Source organism: Monodelphis domestica, chromosome 3 (genome assembly GCF_027887165.1).
Source record: "Monodelphis domestica isolate mMonDom1 chromosome 3, mMonDom1.pri, whole genome shotgun sequence".
Lineage (NCBI taxonomy): Eukaryota > Metazoa > Chordata > Mammalia > Didelphimorphia > Didelphidae > Monodelphis > Monodelphis domestica.
In genome coordinates, this window is record NC_077229.1 from 137,878,317 (window position 1) to 137,894,215 (window position 15,899).

General features: G+C 39.1%; 1 protein-coding gene across 1 annotated transcript in view; it reads left to right on the forward strand.

The window, feature by feature from the left end:
- Nucleotides 1–15,899, forward strand: part of LOC100032156 (annexin A13) — a 149,938-nt gene that overhangs the window by 106,918 nt on the left and 27,121 nt on the right. The window contains exons 4-6 of the mRNA XM_056821036.1: nucleotides 1,609–1,818; nucleotides 8,664–8,758; nucleotides 10,758–10,928. Of these exons, the coding sequence (XP_056677014.1) occupies nucleotides 1,609–1,818; nucleotides 8,664–8,758; nucleotides 10,758–10,928 (476 nt within the window). The remainder of the gene's footprint in view (nucleotides 1–1,608; nucleotides 1,819–8,663; nucleotides 8,759–10,757; nucleotides 10,929–15,899) is intronic.

The following is a 15,899-nucleotide window of genomic DNA, read 5'->3' on the forward strand; positions in this document are numbered from 1 at the left end:
CTCTAATGGGGAGAGAGAACCTACAAGCAAATATATACAAACGAGCTATAAACAGGACAAATGGGAAATAAGTGACAAGGGGAGGGCACTGGAACTAAAAAGGGTTGAGGATGGCTCCCTGTAGGAGATGGGATTTTAGTTGGCACTTAAAGGAGGCCAGGGAGGTCAGGAGTGCCACATTTCATATCGAGATACGCTAAAATATTGAAATCTCTCCTTGGGCCAGATTTTTCATTTGTGTTTAGGTAAAGCTATTCCTAAGGGGCCGAGAAGCTGGAGGATCATTCCCAGAAGGGTCAAAGCCTAGAATAAATTGTATTATGTGGACTTCCATGAAAATGAGGTGGGGAATAGAATCCGGACCACATAATGTTTATCAGAGAACTGGGGCTCGATTTCTGCTCTGATCCTTGCTAAATGAGTGTCTATAGACAAGTCTCTTTGCTTCTCTGGACCTTGGTTTCCTTCTGAAAATTATTATAAATGTCCTATAAGATCCTTTCGATCTAGCATTCTCTAAGATGCCTGCTAGAAGCAGCTAGTCAGCCCAGTTAGGAAGGCCTGTGTTCAAATTCTGCCCTAGATACTTACAAGCCATGTGACCCTGAGCAAATTAACTGCTCCCTGCCTCAGTTTCCTGAGATATTAGTAGCACCTAATTCCCAGAATTGTTGTGAAAAGCATATGAGATAGTATTCGTAAAACCTTATTATAGTGTCTGGCACAGGATAGGTGCTTGATAAATGTTTGTTTCCTTCCTGCTAAATCTTATGATTTTAACATAAACTGCACAACAAAGAAGGGCAATTGAGTGGCTCAGTGGATTGAAAACCAGGTCCTGGGTTCAAATGTGAACTCAGATACTTCTTAGCTGTATGACTTTGGGCAAGTCACTTCTTGCCAACTGACTAGCCTCTAATGATCTGCCTTGGAACCAATACTTAGCAAAACAGAAAGTAAGGGTTTTTTTTTTTTTTTTAATGTATGGCTAGGGAAAAGTTGAAAGGGAAACAAAAACAAAGAAGGGCAGCATACAAGCTAATTATTTGCATATTCGTAAGATTACAAATACTAATTATATTGAAATGCAATTGTCAAAATATTTTTAAAAATAAAGTCACAGACCCTAGTGACATCTAGTATTCTCTAGATGTGAGCTATCTCTATCCTGTTTGTTTTCTGTTTGCTGTTTGTTTGTTTAGTGTAACTCATTCCTTCTCCCCAGTGGGTTTTAATTGTGTTATTTCTTGCAATGGAGGATTCCTTCCTTATCCTCCCTGCCCTTGGGATTGCCCTGACAAAGGCAGCTCTGAGCCTAGAGGGGGTGAGATGTTCTTGACCCAATGCTGTGGTTAGATTCCAAAGGAAATACGGGAAAATGGAAAACTCAAATATCTCTGATCACATTTCTATCAGTGCCTGGCACAAATCCATCCATTTCGGGGCACAGAGTGAATGGAGATATGTAAGCAGAATAGCAATTCCCAAGAAGTCAGAATTTGTCATCTGTCATGGTCTACCCATTCCCACGCCCACACTGACCTCTTCCACCACTGTTCCGTGCAGCATCTAGGAGTCTAGACATCATATGATGGGTTTCCTCCTCAGGAGCCTCCGGGGTAGCTGTGAGCAGCCTGCTGGGGTTGATGGGAGGGACCACCTGTTCACTAGTGAAATCTGGGAGCTACAAACATCCTGTTGCTTGGAAGCCTAGTCTTCCAGACAAGCCACTTCCTTCCTTGGGCTGTTGGCTGAGTGGGAGCTTTGGTCAAGCCCAGGATGTGAAATCCAGCTTCCAGCAGCTGCCGTGGCTCCTAGGTACCCTTGACCCACTCCTACCTCCATCGGTCCTCAATCAACTATCTTTTGAGTCCTTCTTTCCTATGTTGTTTTACTTTCAATAAGATAAGATAATAAGCAGCCTGTGAGCTATAGTCTTCTCCAGGCTGTTGAGAATCATTAGATCTGCCTCTAAGCATCCAGCTGTTGGAGCTGCAGACCCCACTATGGTCAGGCTTTATCGAGGGGACAAATCTGTGTCACCAGACTGACGAAGACACAATTTTAAAGTAGACAAAATATGTGTGTAGTACCTCGTAGTGTCTCATTGCATCACTCTCCTCCTGATGGTCATGAAGCGTCCCCTACTCTCCAGCTCCAATGTTGTCCTGACAGCCCACCACCACCACATCTGACCTTCATATTCTAGCTGTTTTCCCCTGTTTTCTCTAAAATGGATTCATCTGTCCTGTGCCCCATTCCCTCGGCCATGTTTATTTCTAGGTAATGGCAAATAATAATTTCTTCCTTTATTAAATTTTTTATTTTAACAACAAATTCCCCCATAAGTTTTCCAGTCACATGACCCATTTTGTCTCCCTCTCTTATTCCCTCCCCCCTCCCAGAGCTGATAAGCAATTCAGTCTGGGTTATTATCATGCAAAACATTATTTCCATATTATTCATTTTTGTAAGCAAGTAATCTTATAAATAGAACCAAAACCCCAAATATATCCCCAAATAAACAAGTGATAAATCATGTATTTCCTTCTGCATTTCTAGTCCAAAACTTCTTTCTCTGGAGGTGGAGAGCATTGTTTTTCATAAGTGTTGGCAAATAATAATAATGATAATAATTATTATTATTGTTATTAAGAACATAACAATAATATTACAAGACTAAAAATGAATGAATACTCCAAGATTTTAAATGTATAGGATTTAATAACAACAAAGTAAGAAAGAAAGGGGTTCCTTCAGCCGAGTGAGCAGAGCAAAGAGCCAGAGCCCTAGAAGCTGGCTGAGCTTGAGCCAAAGCAAAAGCCCAAACGCCCCACAGCGTGGGTTTCAGAAAAATTTATAAACAAACCTATGCAAGGGCATACCACAGGGAGGCAAGATAAGAGACTCCCAGGAAGAGTAAAGAATGCTGGGAAATGAAGTCCTCAGCCACAACATTTTTAAAACCCACAACATCGTGATCATTATTAACACTGTATACTTCTTTAAAATTTGCAAAACATTTTACAAACATGATCTCATTAATCTTCATTGCTCCCTGAGAGGTTGTTATTCAGGTGTTTCAGTTATGGCTGACTCTTTGTGACCCCATTTGGTGTTTTCTCAGCAAAGATTTTGAAGTGGTTTGTCATTTCTTTCTTTAGCTCATTTTCCATGTGAGGGAACTAAGGCAAACAGGGTTAAGTGACCTGCTCAGGGTCATACAGCTATTTATTTAGAGGCCAGATTTGAACTCATAAAATAAGTCTTTTGGGCTCCAGGTCCAGCATTCTATGCACTGTGCCACTTATCAGAGAGGCAGGTGCTATTATTATCCCCTTTTTCAGAAGAGGAAACTGAGGCAAACAGACATAAGTTACTTGCTCAGATTCACAATATAATAAATAGTGGAGGCTGGATTTAAAATCAGACCTTCCTGACTCCAACACATTTCTATCCAACAAATCAGAAACACATGCAATCCACAATTGTCCCAAGTGAGACTGGAACAACATTAAAATATAATTGGTAAATATGTAAGAAAAAAGTAAAAATATGATAAAACACAAATGCTATTACATTTTAAAACTATGTCAATATGAGACCCATTGGGATCCATATATATAGTTGTTTTAAAAAATTTTAAAAAAAGAACGCAGGGATGTACCCCGGTGGGAGGCTTGGACCCTGAAGTATGGAGAAAGGGAAGGAGAGGAGAACCCCCTCAAAAATGGGGTTCAGGGGGAGACAGTAGATGTAACAGGTTAGTTTTTCTTTAGTGCCATCCTCTATCACATAGTTTAATGACCACCATTTGCATTTGAGTTTGACACCACTCTACTAGATCAATTAACTGCCTCCAGGTGGCAAACTAATGTAGAGCAGTATCAGCAGGGACTATCTTTCACCTTTCTTCTATCCTCGAGGCTTAGCACAGTGCCTGGCACACAGTAGGTGCTTAATAAATGCTTTTTGATGGACTACTAATGTGCTCGTGGTATTAGCAGATTAAAAGCTAACACGGCATAGTAGAAACCCATAAAACTTGAAGACAACCTGAGTCCAAACATGGGATCTAACATTTGCTATCCATAGACCCTCTGTGATCTTGGACAAGTCACCTTAACTTTATGTAAAATGCAAGTTTTGGACTAGGTGATCTCCAAGTCCCTTCTAGCTCTAAAACAGTGAGCTGAAATTAAGAGGATGTAACAATAAGGAATGTGATGAACTTCTCAGGTAAGAATTTGAACAGCGGCTATGAAAATTATATTTTATTACTTTTTCAACTAGTAAGCATTTCTTCTCTTTTCCTTCCTTACTGCCACCCATCAAATCAAAAAGAAAAAGAGAACCCTTGTAACAAATATATATAGTCAAGCAAAGAAAATTCCCCTCGTTGGCCATGTCCAATAAATAGGTCTTGGTCCATACCCTGAATCCATCCGCCCTCTCTCAGGAGATAGATAGCCTGTTTCAGATGCAGGCTTCTGGAATTGAGACTTGCCATTGCACTGATCTGAGTTCTAAAGCCATTCACAGTTAGTAGAGCCTACAGTAAGACTTGCCAGGTCACAAGCTCTTTATCTGACAGGTCACTAGTGCCCCTGCTATGAATTCCCAGCTCACCCATCCTCGCCTGTGTTGTGTGTGTGTTTAAGACATTATTCTTCTAGCTTCTCTCCATCTCTCAAGTCCAGCAGCCCAAGGTCAACTCTACCATAATTGGTTTGGGGGATACATACTATTGATGCTCAGTATTCATTATGAAAGACAAACCAAGAAACAAGATGGAATATTTGGGAGTACAAAAAGGGCTGGAGTAAATTTGGTGAAAAATTCCAGCCCTTCCCCTTATTATCTATGGACAAGCTACTTAGGACAGCTAGATGGTATAATGGATAGAGGGCAAGGCTTGGCATTAGGGAGACCTGAGTTCAAATCTAGCCTCAGACACTTATTAGCTGTGAGACTGGGCAAATCAGTTAACCTAATTTGCCTCAGTTTCTTCATATGTAAAATGAGCTGGAGAAGGCAACAGTAAACCACTTAAGTATCTCTGCCAAAGAAACCCCACGTGATGTCATGAAGAGTCAAATACAGCTGAACAACAGGCTACTTAGTCTTTTTTGTTTCATTTATAAAATGACAGTAATGGGACTTGGCCAAGAAATCTCTCTTTAGGGTTGTTCTGAGACCCTAATGAGATCATGAGGGCAAAGAGCTTTGTAAAGTATAATATATAAAAATGCAAATATGACACATCCTAAGTAGGAATAATATCTCCTACTGGCTATCTGATGACAGACAAGAACTCATGCAGAGGTCTCAGAGCCCTAGGAGACTGTTGAAGAATTGAAATTATAGACTAGTCACAGATCTACATCCAAAGAATGGCAACTCCTCACACTGATGAAATTATAGGTCTTATTCATCTGCATGTAGGGTAAATCATTGCTACAACAATAATAACTAACATTTAAGCACTCATTATGTGCTAAGCACCTCACAATTGTCTTATTTGATCATCCCCCTGATCCTGCAAGGTTATTGTATGCTATTATTATCCCCATTTTACAGACATGGAAACTGAGGCAATGGTTAAGTAACAGGATTCTACAGGCAAGAATTGAACTCAGGTCTTCTTCATTCCAAGCCCAATGTTCTATCCAGTCTGCTACCTAGTGTTTATATTGTACCATCTTTCAAAAGACAGACAGACAGAAAGATACAGACAGACATAGTCTTCTGGACCTATATATCTTTTTTTAAAAAACTCTTATCTTCTCTCTTAGTATCAATTCTAAGACAAAAGAATTGCAAAGACAAGGCAATTGGGGTTAGGTTGACTTGCTCAGGTCACACAGCTAAGAAGTGTCAGAGGCCACATTTGAACCCAAGTCCTCCTGACTCCAGGCCCAGTGCTCTATCCACTGTGCCACCTAGCTTCCCTGACCAATATATCTCTTCAAAAATGTGACTGTATAAAGTGAATATTGTAAGGAGCTCCAGGTTATCTATCTATCTATCTATCTATCTATCTATCTATCTATATTTATATATATATCATGAGTATTTGAAATTATTATAAAGATCTCTAGGTGTTTATAGCTAGAGAGCTAGATAGAAAAATGATAGCGATATATACACATTTTTAACCTCTGTATCTCTCTGTGTGAATGTACAAAATAAGCATTATAAAAAACTCAAGAGTTTCTCATGTTTCGGTTCACTCACCTTTCCAGTGTCCCCATTTTACAGAAGGAGAAGCTAAAGGCACCAGAGCTTAAGGTAGTCAGGGGTGATTTGGGGAACAGAAACAGGATGTGCTATTCCCTCGATCTTGTGGTCCATCCACAGTGTCGAGGCTTGAACTGTAAGTTGAGCTGAATGAAAGGTAATCATTTGTGGCTAACCACCATTTTCTGTGCCTGAAACAAAAAATCAAGCAACCACAGCTGATTTCAGTGGTCTCAAGGACACATTGATCCCTGTAGGGTCCTTCAAACCCAATGACCTGTAGCCTGTTGAAGAGTTTTCTCCATTTCTTGCCTGTCTCTTCTTATTTTTTTCCCCTAGAGAACTTCTCGGGGCTACAAAGGGAACAGAGAGCTCTCTGGCAGTTCAAGGGGTTAATCATCACTTCAGTTTTGACCCACACTATGTCATTATTCCTCAATGTCCAGTCAAGATTTGGGGTTTTTCCTTTTTTCAATTTCCAAGAACCACTGGCTGGTGACTGGTCATAGAACCTCAAACCACTGTAAATGTTTATAGGAAATGGTTCCAAGGCAAGGACTGCTTATACATGACACATACGATGTGAAATGTAAAATGAGGTCACTGTTTAATAAATCATCCCCTTGTCTGGGAAATGGAAATATATCCTTTGGTGAAATCAGAAGCACCGTATCATAGAGTTTAAGAGGTCATCTAATCCAGCTTCCAGATTCCCCTACAGTTACTTTCTAAGTCATTTCTTGACAAGTTTGCTATTTTTAAAAAATTGTTATTGATCTTTAAGAAGGGAATTCTGGAAAATGTGGTGGTGTTTTTTTAATGATTATTCATGGGCCACATTTTTTCCTCATCTATCTGGCTGATTGGATCTGTGGCATCATTGCCTTGGGCTTAGACATATATGGGTCTGAGTATAGGATCAGGTTTTCCTACAAGGTATTATGGCACCATTCCCTGACATCCACAGTAGTGCCATGAGAAGGTCACCGACTTTGTCATCAGAGGACCTGGGTTTGAATCTTAGTCCCACTTGAACATGTCTCCTACTGTTTCTGAATCTGGGTCCCCTAATCTGTAAAATAAGGGCTTGATCTCTAATATCCATTTCAGCTTTATGTCCCCTAATCCATTGACCATGCCCAGCAATCCCGTCACTGTCATACTCAACAGGTCTACAGAAATGCCTGTAAAAAAGCATCTGGTCCAAAAAAGCAAAACAAAACAGCTTAAACCTCAGTCTTTGGATCTTGAGGATACCCTGCCAGGTCCATAATACAGTCACTGGGATAAGCACCTCTTCTGGTTCTGCAGCCATGTCTTCTAACAGCTAACTGGTGAAGTGGCTAAAGCTGACTGATCTAAGGGCACTTCCCTTTTTTCCCTGCTTTCTTTTACTAAAATTTTCTGGAAAAGCTTCCTAAGGATCAGAATAATTCCTTAGAACAAAAAGGTTGCGTTAAAGTTGCATTGGAGTCAGAAAGATTCATCTTCGTAAGCTCAAATCCAGCCTCAGATATTTACTAGTTGAGTGATCCTGGGTAAGTCACTTAACTCCATTTGCTTCAGCTTCCTCATCTATAAAATGAACTGAAGAAGCCACTGGCAAACTATTCCTGTATCTGTTTATATGTACAACTGGCTCTGGCCATAGCCCTACACTAGAACTAGTCCTTAGCTAGTCTTATTCTCCTGTCAACTGGAAAAGTTTGCTTTAAATTTATACATTTTTTAGTTTAGATCAGTGACTTAAGATGATAATCTTAACATTAGGGAGAAGGATGAACTGTAGAAGGAAGATCCTGGAGACAGAGACCATGTATAAGGCTATAAGAATAGTCTAGGAGAGATGGGATGAGAGTCTAACCTGGGGTGACAATGAAAAAAAATGGAGGGGAGAGATGTAAGAAATATGGTGGAGAGAGAATAGGCAAGATTTGGCAACTGGTTGGTTGGAGTCTCTGTCTTACACATAACATCTTAACTAAGAGAGGAGAAATGAGGGAACTAAAAGAATCCTTGACTTAGAGATGTGAAAATCACAGGCAAGAAAACTGAGGTCCAGAAATTTGAAGTGACCAAGGGTTAGTTGGGCAAGATAGGATTTCACCCTAGGTTTCCTGACATCTAATGTCACGTATTCCATTACTGCTTCTCTTGTTCATCTTGTATCGTCCATGGTGTCTATACACAAAGAAGATACACAATAAATATTTGTTGAAGGAAAAGAGATGGAAATGCAATTTTTGAATCAATGCAGGTCAATTACAAGAAAGCAAAGTTTGAGTTCAGTCTGGGCTCTACCTACACATTTGACTTGGATGGTTTGGCCTACCAAGAAGCAGTTTGTGCTGGTTTTTCCTTGATTGGACATAATAATGCTTGTCATGCTCAATTAAGCTTCACTTCTCTTCTTTGCATCATAGAAACAGATGAAATTGGCATCGTTGAAGTCTTGTCAAGCAGAACAATAGATCAGAGACAGCAAATAAAGCAGAAATACAAGGATATATTTGGCAAGGTAATCTCAAGATGCCTCACTTTATATGTATCACACATTCTCTTGTTGTGTATTCACACAAACTCTCACATTTACACTTCCTATTAGACTAATTTCCAATAAGACATGAGCTGTTTTAAATTTTTTTTATCTTTCTTAAAACTGCACATACCATCCACTTAATGAACATTTGTCATTATTCTTTGGAATTCTTTTGGTCCTTAAATTTTCTCACTCCTCCTTATTCAAATAATTGCAAAATAATGACACACCTCTTATTGATTTCCTAAAACTGTTAGATTATTTTAATAATTTGTTGTTGTTGTTTTGTTCTTGGCTATTCTTAAACTCATTTTAAATATTGACTGCATTTTTACAAAGCCTGGAATAAAGTGTTTTCTTTTTCTTTAAAAGCTGGCAAGTTTCGGGGGCAGCTGGGTAGCTCAGTGGATTGAGAGCTAGCCCTAGAGACGGGAGGTCCTAGGTTCAAATCTGGCCTCAGCCACTTCCCAGCTGTGTGACCCTGGGCAAGCCACTTGACCCCCATTGCCTAGCCCTTACCTCTCTTCTGCCTTGGAGCCAATACACAGTATTGACTCCAAGATGGAAGGTAAGGGTTAAAAAAAAAAAGCTAGCAATTTTCATATGCCAGTTTGCAGATGGGTCAGTGATTTGCAAATGGACCATTCTCTGTACATAAATCTTAATATTATATATCCACTCATACTCCTCTGACTTAAGATCTAGTATTCTTTCCTTTACATTATCTCATAGTTGGCATTTGAGTTGTAATTTTAAATTCAACATGCAAAAGAGAAGCATGAACTCTTATTAATGGTGTAATATGGCATGGTATCAAAATAAAGTGATACCCTCAAAAGCTGTGGAAGAAGTGTGTGAGGTTCTTTGCCCCTACACTAAAGGGTCCCAGACTATAGCGCTTTTGTTAGTTCTTATGTCTGCTCCATCATTTTTCTCTTTTCTAGTTTACTTGCCACTAGGTCATTAGAAGTTACTTCTCTTGATATTCAATGTCCTCTCTGATTTGACCCCAACCTGTACGCTCTTTATCTTTGCATTCCCTATATTCCAGCCAAACTAAATGACTCACCTTCACCAGAACAATCCCTGTGCTTTCCTGTCTTAGTGTCTTGGCTTCCACTTGTCCCTCCTCCTGGATTAGCCTTTCCTCCTCAACTCCAGCTTCACATGATCAATTCATATTCATCCTTCAAGATCCAGTTCAAATCCCACCTCCCTCCCAAAGCGTTCCCTCACATTTCCTCTCCTCCCCCCCCCCCTACTGCCCATACAAGCATACACCTCCCTTCTCCTGCCAGCAGCCAAGATGATCAATTCTTTCTCTTTCTCTGAATTCCTGGAGTACTTTATTTTATATCTCATTTCACTTTCATGTAATTTTTTTACTTTGTTATAGAATCATTTAGAAAATAAATATGGTGGAGCAAAAAAAGTTTTAGATGTTGAGTCAGAAGATATAGATTCTAATGCTGGTTTCTTTCATTAATTGGGGGACCTTTGGAAAATTCACTTAAACTCTCTCCAGACAACATCTCTGGGAGGTAATGTGATATGGTAAAAAAAAAAAGCAGTTACTGGGATTCAGATTCAAATCCTACCTCTGAAGTTTATTTATTACCTGTGTGACCTTAGATGATTCACTTAAACTTTCTGGGTCTCAAATTCCTCCTCTATAAAAGGATGTCATTGGTCAATGTAGTCCATGCTGGTTTAATATCTTTGCATTTTAAATTCAACATGCAAAAGAGAAGCATGAACTATTATTAATGGTGTAGTACAGCATGGTATCAAAGGTTATGCCCTATGAAGGTTAATAGCTTTCATGCTTGTGATATCTTTCTCTAGCTTTTGGTCCATGTATTCATAAGAGATTGCCTGTAAACCTGGAGGTCACCTGACCTTCTTGTCATTCAGTGTTTAAGACTTAAAGGAATATATGAGTACTCTTCTCTTACATTGATCTTGTATGCTCTCATAGGACCTGGAGAAAGTGATGGAGAGTGAGCTCAGGGGGTATTTTAGGAGAGTATCCTTAGCTCTTCTGGATCTCCCACATGAACTCTGTGCCCGAGAGCTCCGGAGGGCCACAAAAGGCATTGGGACCAATGAAGCCGTGTTGGTTGAGATTCTCTGCACAAGAAGCAATAAGGTTAGAACCTGATGGTCACATGACTTCTCCCACAGTTTCCACTAAGGGGAAAGATGCATGCCTTCTCTCCTGGTGGGATGGAATCTGTCTGTATTATTCAGGGAGGCAGCCCAGTGATATAATAGCTAGAGCACCAGGCCTGGAGTCAGGAGGACCTGGGTTCAAATATGACAGAATACTTCCTAGCTGTGTGACCCTAGGCAAGTCATTTAACCCTATTTACCTAGCCCTTGCCTTTATGTGTTAGAGTTGTTACTAAGACTGAAAGTAAGGGTTAGAAAGTAAAGGTAAAGAAAAGATACTACTCAAGACTCAGGACTTCCACAATGAAAAGGACCCTGGACAAAGTCTGGAAAGACACTAATCTTCCCAGGGGGTCATCTCTAGTGTTAATATGCCCCTCCTTTACATGATAAATGACATAATCACAATATCATAGAATTTCAGAGTTGGAAAGAACCTCAGAGGTGAGGATATATCACTAAATGTTTAACAATCAGCTCTACAGAAAAAAGTGCACAATTTTAAACTTATTCTGCACAATTAACATTTTCTTAAGTCTAGACATGCTACAAAATGACAAATTAATCACTGGTGTGTAGCATTTTCCAATTTCTGAAATGCAAATGCTCATACTAAAAATTTAACAACTAGCTCTCATCAGGTCTCCAAGTTGGTTGCACTGCACCTCTGCTGAGACTGCTCCAATCTATGCACAAAAAGAATCCCCACTATAACATTCAAGTGACCATCCAGCCTGTGCTAGAAGACTTCTAAGAAAGGTCTCCCTAACTTTCTAAGGACATCATTCCTCCTTTGAAATGGTATGGATATTGGGAAGGCTTTTCTCACAGCAGACTAATTGACTCTTTTGAAATTTTTATGTGTTGTCCTTCATTCTGTCTTCTGGAACCAAATAGAACAAGTCTAACCTCTCTTTTGCATGACAGTCCTTCAAATACCTATGGACAGTGATTATGTCACAGAGACATAATGGCACAGTGCCTCAATGCATAAATAGTCCAGTGTCTGGCACATAGTAGAGGCTCAATAAATGTTTTTTGACTCTCTGAATTGTCATCACCCCGGTCCTATCTTCTCCAAGCTAAACAAGTCCAGTTCCTTCAGATGATTTTCATATGTCCTGGATTTTTCGCCATGCCCATTGTCATTCTCTAGACATTCTCCAGCTTATCAATATCCTTCTTTAACCATAGTATCTGGAGCTAAACATAGAAGTCTAGATAAATTCTGGAGAAGGCAGAGTATGACAGTAATGTCACCTCTCTGTTCCTAGAAGTTATTCCCCTCTTAAAGTAGACCAATATTGCATTACTTTTTATTTGGCTGCTATATCATACTATTTATTCACATTTGTTTTATAGCCCACTAACATCCCTAGATTTTTTTCAGAACACTGCTACCTATCCATGCCTCCCTAATCTTATTGTTAAAATAATTATTTTGCATCCAGTTCAAGGCTTTATATTTATCTCTATTTAATTTCTTCTTATTAGATTCATTCCATTGCACCAGCCTACCAAGATTACTTTCTGTCTCAACTCCATCATCCTAAGTATTAATGATCTCTCATAATTTGAGTCATCTGCACATTTCTGAGTATGTCATCTATGCCTTTATCCAAAACCAATAAAAATGTGAAATAGCACAAAGTTATGTATTTCCAGGGAGTTATAAGCATACAAAATCCTTGTAAATTTAGTCATAATTTTAATGTAGTAGAGAAGGCAGTGAGGAGAAAGTGAAAGAGCATTTATCCATCTTTGACAAGTTCAAGATACAAGATTCAGATGAACTATAACCTTACATATTGAAAAACCATGTGGGTGTTGTTGCTGAGCCTTTGAAAGGCCGTAGAGAATGAGAAAAGGACCACAAGACTAGAAAAAGGCAAATGTCTTTTGTTTTTTAAAGGAGGAGACAGTGGTACATCTAATTTACTGGCAGGAGAATTTGGTGTTGACTCCTGAAAAAATTTCTAGAATGAATTATAAAGAAATGCTTAGTAAACATCTAGAACTGGGAGTGGTGATCACAGAGAAATAGAATGAGTTCGTCAAGAACAAGTCATGCCACATTAATCTTCTTTACTTTTATTGATAGGATTGTCATATTGGTAGATCAGGAGAATTCTACAGACATAGTACACACACTCAGATTTCAGGACAATATTTGACTAAATTTCTCTTGTTCAGCTTGTGGACAAATGGAAAGATGTAGGTTAGACCAAAATAAAAGTAGATAGACTTAGAACTATAGGTATCTCTTCCATATCATGTCTTTCCACGTTAAGGTTTCAATATATCATGTATCCACATAAGAAATTAAATGGTAATTTAGAAGGGAGTTTTGTGGATGCTGCAGATGACATGCAAAACCCAGCAGACAACACAGAAAATGTTTAGAAAATCAGAAATCCATAAATATATGTAGAGTATTATATAACATCAACATATTTTATCTTTTGATACCATAAACATACACAATTTCTTTTTTTAAGTGAAAATAAGTAAAAAGTTAAAGTTTGTAAAAAGACCATAAAAGCCAAAATATTTTATGTGGATTTTCCAGATTGTGGGGGCACTGCACCCTTAATCCCCACAATGTGAAAGGCATACTTGTGGTTGGATGGACAGACCCAAAGAATAATCACCAATGAGTCAATATCTATGAGGGAAATAACTTAGGGATCTGTCCTTGGTCCTGTAGTATAGTGTTCAAGATTTTTACCAGTAACTTGTATGAGAGAATAAAAATCATTGGGGGGAGGGGGGAGGTTTCTTTTCAAATTTGTAGATGGCATATTGTTTTTAAGAGGTATTAGATACCTTGGGTAAGAGGGTATAGATACAAAAATATCTCAGGCATCTAGGATGACAAATCAAACATAAAAAATAAAAAGTAATAGGGATAAATGCTAATATCTAACCTGAATTTTAAAAAAGTTTACCTCACAATCCATTAAAAAACATCGAATACAAAACTATTGCTAGACAAAAGTTCATATGAAAAATACTTACAAGTATATCAGAATTCAAAGTCACTAGGAGTTAATGGTATAGCACAACCACAAAAGAAGTTATCACAGGCTATACTGAACAGTGATATCTGGAATCAATGTGGTCATGCAGTTCATAATAACTGTAGTAATCTCTTTGTATGATTAACCTCTAAAATAGGATTGACTTATTCTGACTGGCTCCAGTGGGCAGAACTAGGAACAATAAGCAGAAGTCACAAAGAGGTTAGAAAAACTCTAATAATTTGAGCCATCCAAAAGTTAAATGGGCTACCTCTGAAGGTAGTTGGGCGGTCCTAACTGGAGATAACACTTTCCAAAGAAAAGATTTAGGGACTCATGTGAAGGTTTATGCATTTCACTGCCCTTTCATTCCCTTTCCTCCCTCCTGACTCTGGGGCTACAGCCCTCCTCCCAAAAGGTGGTGCCAGGAAGGATACTCCATTATCTAACTGGGAGAAGTGCCTCCTACTCTGGGCCATCAAGGAGGAGAAGAAGCACCTTGATGGTCCACAGATCTATGACTACAGAAACATCAAAATTGCATTTGGAACAGACTATGAATCCTATATTGTGGATCCTGGAAAAACAACAGTTCTTGGACAAGTTTCCTATGAACTTGTTTCTCCAAAGTTCAATCAGGCAACAGAAAGTATTCTTTTCTTTAACCATGAATTTTCTCAGATGGCTGCTCCAGCTTTTGAACTCAGGAGGCAGTCAGAGCTTTTGGTGAAGTTGAATTGACTTCTGAAAGCTATCTAAGAAATTTGAAGCATACAGACACTGAATTTCTCTTTGTTGTTGCTGATGAAAAGATCTGTCAAATCCATTTGGATCTGCATCTCTTGAATCATGATAGAAACATTATTGATGCTACCAGCATTGTGGCATTTCAGAAGAACTGGTGTGCCTGTCCCAGGTGATGAGATTACCTTATATGCACTGGAGGAAGTAGATCCTGTGCCTTTGAGTGTATACCATATGCCCATCTGCATCCATTTTTCTTCTTCCCATGCGGGACATGGGACCCCTGGGAAATCTTGGAGACCCCAAAATCCTAAAGGATACATGATAAACAGCCTGGCCTCTGACCTCAGGTATGCAGAGTGGCTGGAGAAAGCTCAGGTACAATCAAAGAGGCAACTGTGTAAACACTGAAGTCATTTGACATACATTTATGATCTAAGCCCCTTGCATAGATATGTGATCTATAATAACTTACCCCTCACTAATATGTAACTTTTTGCTTACACCTCAAACATCAAGACTTCTTGACACAAATGCATTATTGACAATGTATACTTTTTGCTTGCACCCCAGACATCAAGGCACCACACACAGAGGGGTTACTAACATACCATCAGTTGAACTTCAGAATCCCCCTCCTCATCTTTCTGTCATGTAACCCCTTTTGTCTAAAAACTATATAAGTTCTCCTTTCTTCCCATTTGGAGAGGCAACTTCCATCTTCCTTCCAAGCCATTTAACCTTTTCTCCTAATACATTTCTTTATTTTATACGATTTGTTTAGAGTCTCTATTTCTTTAAGTGAGCAGTGCCCCTGAACCAGATCAGACAATCCTCACACAACATTCCAGCAAAGAACTTACTATATTATTGATGGATCCTAATGAATGGGAGGAATGTGTCATGGATAGTCTGCTTGTGATCACTATGAACAAATACCCAGAGATCTGTACCATCCAATTTGGGGAGGAGGGTAGGGGATCATAACCAAGCTCAGGTTTTGAGAAGTAGCAAAATCTCTGGCATGAAGGTAGCAGACATCACAGAACTCATTCTGAAAATCTTGGAGAATGTCAAAAAAGTGAGGAAAGAAGGTGCTATGTTCAGCTTTGCAGAATCAATCACAAACCAAAGAATCACAGCTTTCAAATGGAAAAGGTCCCTGTTGATACCTCAAGATATGG